The sequence below is a fragment of the Varanus komodoensis genome, unplaced genomic scaffold (assembly GCF_004798865.1).
Source record: "Varanus komodoensis strain SLA01 unplaced genomic scaffold, ASM479886v1 scaffold21, whole genome shotgun sequence".
NCBI classification, from domain to species: domain Eukaryota; kingdom Metazoa; phylum Chordata; class Lepidosauria; order Squamata; family Varanidae; genus Varanus; species Varanus komodoensis.
In genome coordinates, this window is record NW_025335589.1 from 5,402,301 (window position 1) to 5,418,086 (window position 15,786).

The following is a 15,786-nucleotide window of genomic DNA, read 5'->3' on the forward strand; positions in this document are numbered from 1 at the left end:
ATAGTGCCTAAGGTTGCACTAGCTTTTCATGCATTCTCATTGTACCATTCTGTTGTGATCTGTTAAGGTTCCCAGATCCTTTTCACATGTACTGGTGCATAAAAAATAAAAAACAACCTATTTGCTTATTTCACTGCAGTTTGCCCTGACCTTTGTGACTTGTATATGGATCCTCGGAGGACTCTTTTGAGTTCATCAGAGGCCTGCTTGGCTTTAATAGCTGAACTGGAACACATTCATTCAATCAATTTGCTTCTTCATAAAGTCAGTATCTACAGTCAAATAAAACTTTTCTGCAAGTATGTATCAATGTACAAAAACTGGGGGATTTTAAAAAGCAATTTTCATAAAGAGCTCATTAAAATAAAAAAATAAAAATCAAGAATAAATGTATTATGTCAGTGAGGATAAATGTACACTATTGGGTCTTCATGTGTGATATTGTTGCTTTTTAACAACATAAAAATGCTATTGGGATAAAAACCATTTTAAGTAGTTTGTTCACCAATGAAATCAGTACCTCTTTCCTTTACATTAAATCATTTTGAATTCATACAATTGGTGTTATTTTCAGTCCATTGTGTCTACTTCCTCTTGGTCAAAGGTTATTAGAATAGGGTGGTGTATAGGGAGATGTAAAGCCAACAGGAAAACTAACACTGCGCTTATTTGTGGATAGACATAACTACTGGAATGGTGTGGAGTTTGTAGCAGTGCTGCAAACAAAACAAGGTACTTTTCATTATCCTTTCAAAATCCTCTGTCTTCTGTCTTTAATCTGTTTCAATTAAAATGGAGTTAATTAATAACAATGTATTTAAAAATGTAAATAACTTTTCCTAGCAAACCATTTTTTTCTAATGGATATATGTTAAATATTTTTGCTGCTCAGACTGAAAACAATTTTTGGATCATTTTGGATCATTTAGGTAGTATTGGAACACTTAATATATTTTCAAATACCGCAGTCTTCAGGCGAATGATGAATAGGGAAAGGTCTATTGAACTCTATTGTCTTGAGAAATAGTTGTTTGCATAAGACACTTTTTTGAGAAATAGTTGTTTGCATAAGACATTTTAAATATGGAAAGTGAATAGTGAATTCTTGTAATTTGCCAAAGGTAATGCTGTATGTAGTGGTGCTCATTGATCCAAAGAAGGTCATTAATGTCTTAGGGCTTGCTGTGATGAGCTATCTATTCTTAAGGCCTCTAATGATGCAGTCCTGAACTCATAGATAACAATTATGGCTGTGCAACAAATGTGTATACTTGTAAAGTTTGATTCATTGTACTGAAAGACAGCATGAAGGAAATACAAAAGTGGCAGAATAATACTAGAAAGTCTGAACTCCAGAACACAGCTCTGTTATTGTTGTTATTTATGGTTTATGAAGTGTGTAAAGCTGCTTGAAGCTGCACAAAAAATTAAAATGACATATGCCCTCTCTGGAGGCTTAGTATCTAAAATGAGGCTGTGTAGAAGGCATTGTTCAATTAAAAGTAAGAGGTGCTGAAAATATTATTAAATCTGGAAAAGCAGAAATGTATAAACCAAATAAAACTTTTAAACAGTAATGCTGGGTAGCATTTCCAAACTCTGGAAAATTGGATGATTCTCTAATGGTTGCTATTCTCAAAATTAAAACCTGACCATACTGGTTGTGGTGCATTTGTTCTGCATACATTCCCTTCTGTATGTAAGGGAAGGAGTATTTTAATTAGTCCTATTTAAAGAAAAGACAAATTGATTTATTAGAGCTCCAAAGAATGCAGATTTCACTTAAGCCCATATATATTTGAATGTATTTTATTCAATGAGAGTGGGGTTGAACTTGAAGGAAAATGCTATAAAAGGAATGGGGCAGATAAAAATTGGCTTTGTATACTGAGGCCAGTATAGTGATCAGTTCTCTTCCACAGTAGTAAGAGGCAGTTGTGTCATTAATGAAAGCATTTGAAAGAAGGACCAGAAAGCATGGGCTTTATATTTTAAAAGAGTAGCATTGGACAGATAACGGATATCTGGTAGCATCTGAACTACCAAAATGGTTTTGGAAGTAAAGGTAATGGTGGAAGGATCATGATGTAAAAGCAGCTTTACAAATATTGCACAAAGGAATTCCTTGAAAAACACATCTTGCTAAAATTATCATTAGGGGAAAAGAAACAGAAAAGGTGGGAAAGGTGACTTGAATATGCATTCTTTGTATCACATGGAAGTGTAGCAGAGGGTGGAATCCAGCAAGATGGTTATATCCCTGCTGATTCTCTTGTGCCCCACTACTTCTTATGGATGAGCAGTGGGCCCCACTGATCCCAGTGAATGAGACAGATCCACCCCTTGCACATTAGAGATTTAGCACTTCACAGAGAAAGACTTGAATGGAATGGAAATGCTAAATTCTCAGTTGGGACAGGTCAACAGAGTTCCCTTATGTGAGCTGTGCTGATGTGCTCCGTTCTAGAAATAAACATTTGCATTAATTCCTGGTTTCCCTGCAAGCACTAAATATTCATTCTGGAAATAGTGTGCACTACTTGTAGATGGGAACTGGTGGGGTGGAAGAGAGTCAGCAAATCATCACATAGAGAGAAGCTGAAATTAGGCATTATCTAAAATGAATTACTTGAACATCCAAATAGAGATGGACTGTACTGAGTAGTAGCCTTTCCCCCTGACATCATGCATGACATATCGTCCCTTCCTCTTATCACCATATTTACAGCATGGATATGAATAGGTGGCTTCTGTCTGGACAGTTGGAGACTTTCCAAAGTGCTGGAACCCTGTTAAGTGCATGGTTCCAGCTCATGCAGAAAACTCATCATGTCATCAAAGCCCCCTCTCCCAGAAAACACTGTACACAGAAGTCAGGATAACATATGAGATATCAGCAGGCAGGGTTACTTGGCACAGCTTGTCCCTGTTCACATGTTCCAAATAAGGAATTTCAGTTAATGCCTGAATGGGATGACAGAGAGGACCCAATTAGAAATAATGGAAAATCATAGCTCCCTGTTACTTCTGAACAGTTTCAGAGATGCCTTTCCTTAGTTTTAGGATAATGGGATGGGATTACATGGAGTAGATATCCATACTATAATTCCAAAGTTCTTTTCAGGTGCCTTGAAATAGATATTCAGATGTTTTGAACTTTAGATCCCAGAATTATCGGCCATGGCAGCAGGAGTTTTTGAGAGCTGAAGTCCAAAACCTCTGGAAATTTATTTTCTGTTCCTCCTTGGATTATTTCACTTGAAAGGGTTCCCATCCTTTCTCTAATTTCCAATTCAGTTAGGAACATGTGACATGAAGATAGCTTTGCATCTTCTATTGACATTACTACCCTCCAATTTGTGAAGGGTGAACATTTGCACTTGTCCACTGCAGATATTTGTTCTTAAAATTTTGAAAAACTGTTTGTTTTGTATTAGCATGGGCTGATCTACACTAGGCATTTTTATTGGCAGTTTAATGCCTACTCATGTGTTTGTCACATGGCACTCACTGTGTGCTATTTTTGCCAATATATCCTGGATTTCTTCAGACATTTTGCATCATAGCATTTTTATACATTGTGGTTTTCTCCTGGTGTGCATAGATATCTGTGTTGAACTTGTGATACTGTTCTGGGGCCAGGAGGAATGGTTGTAATTGGTTGGCGGGCTTTAGGGGAGTAGAGAAAAGGAAGTTGCATGTTGGAGGAGCAGCAGCTAGCAACCTGCCCCATCCACCACTCTCTTCCCCTCCCATTTGTTTTGCAAATGCCCCCTCCTTGCTCCTTTTTCAAGTCTTCCAGATTGTCTCTCTCCCCTTTTTCTCAAGAAACAACTAGCTGAAATGCATGTCTACTCAGAAGTGAATCAGATTATCTTCAGTGGCTTTCAGCTAAATCACTTGGACTGGAATAGAGGGAATTCACAGGAAAGTCTGCAGAGGAGGAAGCTGCATTTGCTGACTTCTGTGTTAGGGCAAATGTTCTGCTGTTGGCCCCACTGGCTTCACCTCACTGGGTTGGGAGAACAGCAGCAGCAGCCTTTTTCCTTCCATTTGATTTCTTGTAAGGGGGAAGGAGCTTTCAATTCCTCCCTTTTTTAGCACTTCTCTTTGCATAGCTAACTGAGCAAAAAACAAAAAAACAAAACAAAAACCCCTGACACATAAACAAGGTTCATTTCCCTGCATAAATCCTCGTTCCAGCTCCCTGACAATTGCATTTCTATTGTGTTTTAAAATATGCTTGTGTTTTAAAATATGCATGCTCCAACTGTATTCCTTCATAAAGTGAAGGGGCTTTAGCATACTCTCCCCATTGCTGAATGGACAGGCAGCTAGAGGACGGCACAGCTTTTGTCTCATGGCTTCCAGAGCCCATGCATCCTTCCATGGGCTAAAGAAAAGCAGAGGTAGTAACCAGAAGTCCTCCAGGTATTTTGGACTATGTCCCAAGCAGGAACTATAGGAGTTGTAGTCCAAACCATCTGGAGTATATCAAGATGGTTACTCCAGAACTAGAGGTAGAATGTACACTTTTGTTCATGATTATAATACCTATAATGTGTTAGGTATAAACAGCAGCATCCTAGCAGTGTTCTAACACAGAAAGCAAGTAAAAAGCAAAAATACCCATGGGGATGTATAGCTGGATTTCTAAACAAGTCCTTTTGCTTACAGCTAGAGGTAAATGTAAAACTGTTAATTTGTGTGTGATAGCTAAGAAGCAGAACTTACAAAGCAGTATAAAATTTTCCTGATACTTAATGTTTCTGTTTCAACTTTTCACATCTCTGAGTGTATTTTCCTTATTTTTCTCCTTGGTATAGTTCAACAAATTCCATTTCAGATGGGTAAGTGATAGAATAAATGCTCCAGCACTGTAGGCTGTTTTCAACATTTTCTTTGTTTGTATAAGCAAGCTAAAGTTAGAACTGACCAACACAAGTCTTGCAAATGGTGACAATAGACTGAAAACAGGAAATTTTGGCCGTGTGTATTCTGAACAGATTATCAGGATGATAGCTGGTGCAGTGGAAACTTCCACTGAGACTGTTTTTTCCTTATTTTTCTCTGGGAGCGAAGATGATGCTCCCTGGAAAACAAGTTTAAAGAGTGAGTGCAATTTGGAGAGGAGATAACAGTACATAAAGGTGCACTTACTGTTTTCCACAAGTTAGGCTTATTAAGGAAAACTTTGCAAAGGGATTTAAAAGCCATACCTGCACATAAATAAATACCTCTTATTGAAGTATGCTTTGAGTTGTCCATTCATTAGAAGAAACCTTCTAACTTTCTGCCTTCCAGATGTGTTGGACTATAACTCCCAGCATCTCCCAGCCAACAGGAGGATGCTGGAAGATGTATTTTAACATATCTTGAGATAACTCAGTTTCAGAAGTTTGCTCTAGGGCTGCCCAGTACCCTTAGAAATGTACTCCTGTTTACAGCAGGATTTCTAAAGCTAAAATTGCAAGATTAACACCTGGATAGAAGTGAGAGAGGGCTGCTCCAATCTCCAGTGACCATATATTGTTAATTTGTTTTATATTTTTAATGTATTATATTTTAATTTATGTTGTGAGCTGCCCTGAGGCTTCGGCGAATGGGGCGGCATAGAAATGTTTTAAATATATATACACACACACACACACACACACACACACTGGAGATAACATCTGCAGTGGGTCCCTGCATGATTATGGTTCAATGTCACAGGAAGGGGTCTTTGTGGGTGGGTGGGTGAGGGGGACACATTTCCCCTACTCTTCTGCTGCATGTAATTATTACTCATGTTGTTGAACATTCCCTATAGGGCTTACATCATTAGTGTCTGATACCAGCAATGCAGTCAGGTCGCAATACAACAATGTAAAATATCATAGATATTTAAACAAAAGTATAGGAAGTATTTTATGATGACATCAAATAACACTTGTAATTATTTGGAAAATAAAAACACCACCAATTGCTTGTCAAAAGACAGCTATGGTTGAATGAGAATTTGAGGCTGAAATCTTATGCATCCACACACTCTTTGGGAGTAAGGCTCATCGAACTCATTGGAACTTATTAACTTTGGTTCAGATTGAGCTATTTGCATTATTGTTTTGGCAAAAATTACTGAAAAGTCAGCACTTTTAAAGTGGGGTAACTATTCTGTAGCAAAGACCTGCTTAGCCTTTTGAGTATACTCTTGTAGGTGTTGACATTGGGCGTCCCAGCTGCAGGCTGTAATGACAATGTCAGCGAGGATGAAAGAAAGAATACATTTTGTTTCAGTTCTGTTTTTATGCATACCAAATGTCTTGGATACTGGAGCAGCACTCATCTTTTTGCCATGTAGTTAGTACAGTCTCCTAATGCACTTCTTAGTAAGGCAATGTACAGTTTCCACCATGCAGCCAATACTAAAATGTTAAAAATAGAACAAGCTTCAAGAATCTCAGATATTTTCAGATAACAAAGAGTGATTTATGTGGGCTCCCTTTTCAGTTTGACAAAACATAGAGAGGCCTTTGTACTATGATTAGCACGCGTGCTGATGTCAGTTCTCTTGTCTAGTTTCAAGCTTTTATTCTGTTGCTAAATTGTGCTTTTGTGCTATAATCCAGAGAACCTTTGTGTCTGCCTTATTAGTGTGTAGTTTATGGAATTGCTTTTGTTTTTGAGGATAGTCCGTGCCAGTTCTAGTGAGAGTGACTCATTATGCAACTAAAATAAAACATTCTTATTTTCACTATGTAGAGGAAAAACTCTTCTGGGGAGATAAGGGGGGTACAGTGGCAGGTGTTAGTAGTCTGACTGTTCTTCAAATACTTAGTATTTTGTGACATGCAAGGCTATAAACAAGTTCTGTTTAGATTATCAGTTTACAAAACTGGCTGCACTGAGAGCAGTATTTCACTTGGAATGTTGAATAGGGTATCTGTTAGCTTTGAAATACAGAGATGATTTCAAGTCATGAATGCACAAGATTAGGAAGTGAACTTCCAAGTCTGCATTTGGTGCATCTCAACCATGTTATCTCACAGAATCACACCAAAGTGTTGCTCTGCGTTATACTTTGCTGCAGTTGGTTTATTTTCCTCTATTCCTTTTGTGGAGTTTAATATTTTTGGAAGCTTCTAATGTAGAGGTTTGAGAATCTTTGGCTTTCTGTGTATTGTTGTACAATTCTGCTTATCCCTGATAACTGCTGTGGTGGCTGGGGCTGATAGGTGTGTTGTACAAAATATGTGTAGGGTACCCTCAGTGTGGATAATACTGGTGCTAGTATTGATAATACTGAGGTAGTGCAGCTAATACTCCATACAAGTGACTCCATATAAGTGGTTCCTCCACTGACTCCTCCAGTGTTCCTTAGGAGGCATATTAGTAAAGCTTACAAGTTTCAGGAAACTGGAATAGGAATGTTTCTCCCTCCCCATTTCCTCCTCTGTTTTGCACTTTCTCACATCTAGCAAAAGAAATATCTGATGTCAGAAAAAAACAAATAGATACTTTTCATCAAGTGAAAATACTGAGCATAGTCTATTATGGGTTTTAAAAAAAACATTTTTTGTGATTTATTTTAGTTGTTTTAGCCATAGGCTATTGAAGGAAAAACTAACAAAATGTGCCAGAAATGAATAAAATGCATTATTAGAAAAAACTCCAGTCCAGCTTTTAAAAAAGATGATACTGAATGGGAAGTACAGCATGAGCAATCCATATAGAAATGGGTGGAAACATTGAAATATTTCAGTTGAAATTATTATCAACAGTGATATGAGAAGCAATGCTTTTATTTTCTGTGCTCTTATCAGGAAGAGGGCTGGTCTACTAGTAAAAAACCTAATCTTTATTCTGCAATAGATAGTTGATTGAATGGTTGTTTGTTTTGAACTCCCTTCTCCAAGCTAGCATACTGCTAAATCTCCAAGTTCACCAGCCTGGTGGCAATAATGGTGAAGACAGATGCAGCAGCTTTACATGTGGTAGATATTAATGGAAAGAATCCCACCCTGCATGAATCTGAATTAGTCTTGGCCAACTAACCTAACTCTGCCAGCCTGGTTAATCAACATCCAGTTCATGTCATTGGTTACAGTCCAGATTTTGCTAAAAGAGCAGGAGGTCAGCTGCCCAAGCCTCTTACCTGGCTGTGGCCCTCCCTGGTGCTTGGAAAACTGAGCAGCAGCATCCCAGTCACCAGAGACACCAAAGAAGCCCTGTGGAAACTGATAGGGAGTGGAGAAAGAAGAGGGAAAGGGCTTTGCTTTGTTGTCACAGTTTCTGTAGGTAGGTCAGTGAGTAGTTAGAGATGAAAAGGGAAAAGGAAACTATTCTGCAGCACCTGATTATGGTCTGGAGCTGTGTTCATCGTGTGTTGGGAAGACTGGCATGCTTTATTAAGGTTTTAGCTCACCCGGTACATTCCAGATTATTTCCAGATATTTATGTACTGGGACTATATTTCCCAGTATTCCTGCCCTTTGGCCGTGCTGGTTCAGACAGAGAACGATTGAATGGATACAATTACATTGTAGATCCACTATGTCCATCCCTTGCTTTCTTAATCACTGTATCTAAGTTCAATGAATTGAATAATATATCATGATATTTAAAATGTCAAGAAAGTCAATCAAGAATGTAATTTTAGATCTTTGAATATTGACCATAACTAGCTGTAGTGCTCAGTGCTTGTTCAGTGATAGAATAGTATAGAATATGCACTACCTAAATATTTTCTGCCTTTCCTTTTTAGGCATGGAAGAGGAGATGGTTTGTACTCCGCAGCGGTCGACTGACAGGGGATCCAGATGTCTTAGAGTACTACAAAAATGACCATGCCAAGAAACCAATTCGTATCATTGACTTGAACTTGTGTCAACAAGTGGATGCTGGATTGACATTTAACAAAAAAGAATTTGAGAACAGCTATATTTTTGACATCAACACAATAGACAGAGTCTTCTACTTGGTTGCTGACAGTGAAGAGGAGATGAATAAGTGGGTTCGATGTATTTGTGACATCTGTGGGTTCAATCCTACTGAAGACGGTAAGGTTCTCTCCCTTTTTTAGCTTTTAGTTGTATTCTGGTTCCCAACCAGTTTTATGGACAATCATAGGCCAGAATAAATACTGTGCCATCATATGCAGGCATTAAATAACTACAAAGTTCTATCTTAAATTGTATGGGCAAATCTCAAAACCTTTGTATAAAGTTTTAAGTTTGGTACATTTCTGCAGAAAGGATTCCCTTTTTGGAGGCAAACATAAAACAAAGGTTTTTTAATTTAACATTTATAAGAGGGTTTAAAAAAAAAACTTCTGGCTGTGGACTTAAATATTTGTTGTATATATATTTGACTGAATAGTTAAAGCTTGATCACAGCTTGCACAGTGGGATAGATGTGCTATGTGGCTGATCAATCCTCCTCTATCACAGAAGACTATCTAGCAATAAATGTGTACATAATGGAACTTGGTTTAATACTTGTGCCTCATCTTGCTATTTTTTCCTAGAATCTCAATATCTATTCTATGTTAATTTTCATTAAGATGCGACTTAATCTGTTTATTGACTATCCCAATTTTTGTCATGACTGTTTGAAATATTCCTAGCATTTCCTGTCTAATGTAATAGCGCTTCAAATGTGAATATGCCATGCACTTTTACTTGCATTAACTTATTACAACTTTGCGCAATATATTATCATCTGTATTTTACTAATAAGACTTGGAAACTGAATTGTCCAATGCTTTGCAATGATCCATTAGCAAAGGTGAGATTTCAATCCTAGTCTCTTTAGCTCAGATTGCACTGGTTTATTACATAAAATTATGCATGGAATTGATAGAATGATCCATGGGTGGTAAAGCGATTGGCTACTAGTCATCAATATGGCTATGTATTCTCTACAGTATCAGAGACCACATATCTCTGTATACCAATTTCTGGTAATGCACCCTGAATGTTGTTGTTGCACTCATGTCCTACTTGTAGGTATCATATGGGCATCTGGTAACTACCATAGGAGCATAATGCTGGGCTAGATGGACCTTTAGACTCACCCTGCAGGGATCATCTTAGGAATGCCTCTTAAGGCTAAAAACTCTTTGCAAATAGAACACCAGAACAACCGTCATAGGACTGGGCAGCAACCTGTTAACAGGGAATAGAGATCTGAAGCCTGGGAAGTGAAGGAGTTCTGTCTCTGAGGAGAAAAATATACATTTTGGAGATGGATAGGTAGAGGGGGAAAAACAAACCTTTGAAATACTCACTTTTAAAGTAGTATTTAAAAAAGTAAATGCTTTTTTAAACAAGATTTTATTCACTAAAATGTGTAGGCTGAAAATTGTTTTATTTGAAAATTTCTGTGTACTATGTTGTTACAGAATTGAACTTTATATTCAAATATGCTGAAGTCCTTAATGCAAGGACCATGAAATATTTGGGTTTTATTTACAACTCTTTTGTTTTCTTACTTTTCAGATGTCAGTAACTAAGAGTGCAGTCCTGTAGCCAGTAAAACCTCCGGGAATTCCCAAAATGCTATATCTAGTATTATTCTCCAAGGCATTAATACTTTTGAGCTTCATCCCTATATCCATATTCCTGGGAGTAAGCTCTTTTAAAGTCCTGAATATATACATAAAGCTAGTTGCTGTAAGGTGCCTTGGTAGGATTTTCACTCAAAAAAGATGGCCAAGGAAAATATTTGAATAAATAAATGCATTGTAAATTGTATAAATATTCCAAATAATATAATGCTATTTGCTAAGTTATAAATGATGTATTTTGCTGTTTTAAAGCAGTGAACAAAATTTAGATTTGATTTAAAAATACACATTGCATATGTTGCAATTCCTCCCATTCCCCCCCCCCGCCCCGAGGGGGGTGTGATGCAGCACATCTGGTGAAAACTCTGTGTGGTTACTATTTTTTTCAATTTGGGAGAAGATTCTGAAGTAGTATCACCACATCTGTGTTGATGTGGCATGGTCTGTTTTTCACCTTGTTTTACCATATGTAAAATATTCTCTCATTCTGGAAGATCATGAGTTTTTAAAATGGAGTCTTTATTACATTTGCTTTTTTATTGTTGCACTTCTGTTTCTGTGAGAACACCTCACTGGGACTAAGTCTGTATGCACACTTCGGTTGCAGGGCTGAAGTGTGCATGGATACATGGATATTTTCAATATCTGATAGATATCACACTCAGTTTAAACCAGAGTAGCCACTGAAGTGCCAGCATTGATCAAAACAAGAAAGAGAAGCTATTCTAGTCCATAGAACTGTGAATGCTTCTGTAATTCTATTTAACCCTGAATAATGACAAGATCTCCAATATACTCAATATTATAAGTTGATTCACCTTTTAATAACCACTTATGAAAATACATGCAAACAAGATGTGCAATGGAATTATAATTACAATTAAATGGAGAAACAGCTGAAAGAAAGCTTTGGATTTAGGTGTATAACCCTTAAATGTGTGCCACTAATTATGAACTGCCAGTGACTATCCATGATTGTGTAAAGCTTGCAATTTTCTGTTGTTAGGCCAAATGATTTGTTCTGACTGAATTCTGGATTCCATCTCATTTTGTTCAATTTTATTTAAATAGAACAAATGGGGACAGCACTGTCCTTGCTTTCAGTGGAATATTAAATGATATTGAACATGGCATAGAAGAAACATATGACTTTGGCTATAAGAATGCCATAACATAATATGGCTTTTAATAAAGTAATAGTATATGTTGCTTATGTATCCTGTACATTTGATTATTGGCTCATCATTGCACTCTTGCACCATTTGAGAATTACTTTCCATGTTCCTTTTCAGGTTAATTAGTCAATGTTCATTGGCATCATGCCTTTAGATTATCTTCCTAGGTATCAATTTGTAGTCAACCCAGTTTGCTTCTGTACAGCTCCTTTAAGTGACTTTTTCTTTGTGGCAGATTCATCCTCTTCCATGGCCTCTATCCCATAGACTGTAAAGTCTCAATCTAGCATTGGTTTAGGTCTTACTGTCGGAGCAGGTATGGAGAAGAAAAGGTTCCCAAATATTTTCATATTTCATAAAAGGATTTATAAAAGTGTGATTTCTTACGAGCTTCCCAATATCCAGGTTTCTGCTTGTATATATAACCCTGAATATCGAGGAAAGGTAATGTGTATGCATTACGCCCGCATAGGAGTTGTCTTGGTTGCGCACAGATACTATGTTGTTGTTGATGATGACCTTGACTAAATTCGGGGAAAGAAATTGCCTTTGGTTCTTGCAAAATATCTTTTCCAGAGCTATCTGCTGTGTCTTTCTGCTTATAAAACTTAGTAGGCCAATGAACATAGTGACAGATTTGAAACAGGAAGAAATCTCTAGGCCTTGGTCCAGAAATAGTCAAGTGCAGTATGGTGACAGACACAACTGCTGACCCAGGATGTTGGCTGCAAGCAGATAAGAATATGTATGCCCATCTGTATAGCACAAGGTTATTGAGACTGTATTTGAGTTTCCTTTGCTGGACCCAGTACACTTGGCTTCTCTTAACAAGCTGCTTTACTGAGGCGGCTGCTTCTGTTTTCTTCGTGGGACGAAGAGCATGTTCTTTTTACTTCGATTTTTCCTTTCTTTGCCATCCTATATATTTATGCCATCCTTTTCCTTTCTTTGCCATCCTGTTTATGTAAGCCATCCTGAGGCTCTGCGGAAGGATGGCATATAAATATTCTAAATAAAATAAAAATATATTCTGTTTCCTAACTAGAAGGTGGCATTGTGATGTCCCGCAATTGTGAAATCTACATTGTTGTTTTGTGACATTCCCTACCTTGATAGGTAGTAATAGTGGTTTTTCCTCACTCTCTAAGCCAAAGCCACACATAGATTGAAAACACAGGAAAAAAACAGAGTATGATGATGATAATGTATAAAGGACCTGCACAATTCATGAGCATGCAGTAAAAGCCTCATGCAGAGAAACCAACTGTTGTCCAGGGATTTTAGTGATGCACCCTAAATTTAGTGTCACCGAGATTTCTATCCCTTCCCCCAAGATCAGAACTAGATGATAGGGAGAAGCTTGCTTTGATTTTGTGCTTACCGGGCACTTGGACTGCCCATCCAGGTGCAGAGGCAGATCATCCTGTTTTTCCTCATTTTTCATCTCTTCATGTGCAGATGAAGGACAGAGAGACTACTTAGGGTTCTGCACTTGCACTTGGCTAGAAGTCCCCTGCCTGGAGGTATCTTTAGCCATAATTAGAGTAGTACTATTGAAATCAGTGGCACTTAAATGTATATGAAGTGAAGTTCTTCTTTGTGGTCTCTATGCTTTACACATATGGGCTCTGCACGTGCATGGAGCCTGTTCGGGAAGATTCCATAGCTAAGATTTGCTTAGTGGGAAGACATTCCCTGGCCCCACCAAGACAAAAGGGAGGGATTTCCACTCAGTTCTCAGTTCTTCTTCAACTGCAATTTTGGATGCATTAGGAAGTTCCTCCTCTGCTCTCCATAGCTATTTATCTGCCCTCTGTGCCCCCTTTTCCCTACCCTTCTCTTCGTCTAGCCTTTGCTAATGCTTCTCAACTCCTTTCCTAGGCCCAGTTTTCTTCCTCCCTACCAAAACAAAAAACAAAACGAAGTTTCAAATGTGTATCCTCCCACTTTCTGTCTCCCCCTTATCCTTTCTCTCTTTCTTCCCCACAATAGCACTCAAAGCTCTGTTTAAAAGCTGTTCCAGCAAGCTGCTCCTGACTGATGGCCATCCCCTGTGCCTTTTCTACTTGGGGGGGATCCATGAGGTGGAGGCTTGCTGCCATTGCCAAACAAAACAAACAAATAAACAAACACTGGGCCAGTCACCTGAAGGCCAAACTGTAGAGCAGGGCCTTTTTCAGGGTGGGCTTTCTACAGCCAGCCAAGCACACCTTCACCTCAGAAGGCCTGACTCCAGCTCCACACCACTGACAAGAATGACAGACCTTTCCGTGTAGCCCCCACCAACTCCAGGTCATGCCTCAAAAATCGCCAAGGGAAGAAACAGGCTGAAAAGGCCAAATCCCCCAAGATGGCAAAGGATCCAAGGCAAAGGACCACAATAAGCATTCCAAGACCAAGCACCATGAAAAGACATCCCCTGCTGGCACCTTACACATCATCAATGCAGAGTTGTGGTGTGACACTGAGCACCATCCTTCACTGGCACTGAGATGACCCAGTGATACCTTGCCCTTGATGCCCAAACATGCTTTCTTTATTGTCCTGGAACTGAGATGTGCTGGACTTCCATAGTTGATACCACACAAAGCTGTGCTTGAGTGCTGCAGATACTGGTCCTGTTCACCTCTGTCTGAATGGAACCAAAGGGCTGACTAGCCACTACTTCCTCACACAGGAAGGAATAAATGCAAGAACCTTCTGCCAAGAGTGCTGGGCCTCCTATGACTCTAGATACATTGAACAGCCCTACTCAAGCCCACCAAGCTCTGGCCAAAAATGGCCTGCAGGGAGATCCCCAAAGCATCGTGCTCCCTGGGACCAAAGTCTGCCACTTCCATGCCCAACTGGGACACCTGAGCTCTGTTCCTGCCACTTTTGGACAAAAAGACATCTAGTGGTTTCATAGGCTAGGGAGATAGTCCTCATGACAACAACTTCCATAAGTACTCCAAGTTGGCATTTCCGTGTCTGACCACTGCAAGGCTGTCACATGGTTGGACCCATTGACCTTCATGGGGCACTGCCATCATGATGTCTGAGCCAGAGCTGATTGTGCCCTTGGTGAAGTGGTTCTCTCATCAGTTCTTCAGTAGTGACATTGCTTACATCCATGAAGTAAGCTCACCATTTGCCCATATTGTGCATGGAGAACATGAAGAAGAAAATAAGGTTGCTTACCTGTAACTGTTGTTCTTTGAGAGCTCACCTGTGCATTCACACAACCCAGCCTTCCATCCCCTCTTTCGTGTTAGCCTAGGATGGCAAAACGCTCCATACTGTGGTTCAAGTGCCCACAACTGACCACAGTGGAGTCCCATGTCTTCCAAATTAAAGACTGAATGGGAAGCCCTCTCTCACAGAAGAGTTTCTCTGAGCAAATTTTAGCTGTTCTTCCCAAACAGATTCTATGCATGCTCAGAGCCTGTATGTGTGAATGAACAGATGACCACTTGAAGAACAACAGTTACAGGTAAGCAACCTTACTTTGTTGATTTTGATGGATCTTTTCTAAGTAGGATGGCATCTGGGTCCATTCCAATATCTATTAATTGAAGGAAATGATTAAGTTCCCTAAATCCAACCTTAGTTTTAACTTGCATGTTGTTTTATAACAACTTGGGTCAGAAGAAAGGGGCAATAACTGGGTAAAGGTATTGACAAAACATGCACAAGCTAGAGGAGCCTCTAAGACCCACTGATGCTTTTTTATTTAAACTTGCTTGTGTTGAAAGTCTTTTATTGTCTCAGGGCTAGACATGTTCATTAAAAGGTCTTGGGGCTGTACTGCTTCAGACTATAGGTACATTGTAGGAATGAACAACTCCCCAGGTTCAAACTTTGCTGGTGGAAAGTTAGTACATCAGGAAGAAAGCTACCAGCCAAGCTATTCCTTGATGTACTACATGCCTGTGCAGGAAGAGAGCAAACACCCACCTGTGGTGCTTGTGTGGGAACCTACCATTACATCTTGGCAGGCCCACCTGATTACTAGATTTAGGGTTTTCCCCACAGGCAAGCAGCTTACTAACCCATTGTTTCAAATCAGAATCAAATAGGAGG

General features: G+C 39.0%; 1 protein-coding gene across 6 annotated transcripts in view; it reads left to right on the top strand.

Moving 5' to 3' along the window:
- GAB1 (GRB2 associated binding protein 1) overlaps positions 1 to 15,786 on the top strand; it is an 86,508-nt gene that overhangs the window by 49,273 nt on the left and 21,449 nt on the right. For 3 of the 6 annotated variants that reach the window (XM_044430681.1, XM_044430683.1, XM_044430685.1), the window contains exon 2: positions 8,747 to 9,041. In XM_044430681.1, the coding sequence (XP_044286616.1) occupies positions 8,747 to 9,041 (295 nt within the window). Of the gene's footprint in view, positions 1 to 139; positions 265 to 8,746; positions 9,042 to 15,786 lie in introns of those variants that run through there. The other 3 variants (XM_044430680.1, XM_044430684.1, XM_044430682.1) reach the window with 2 other exon arrangements.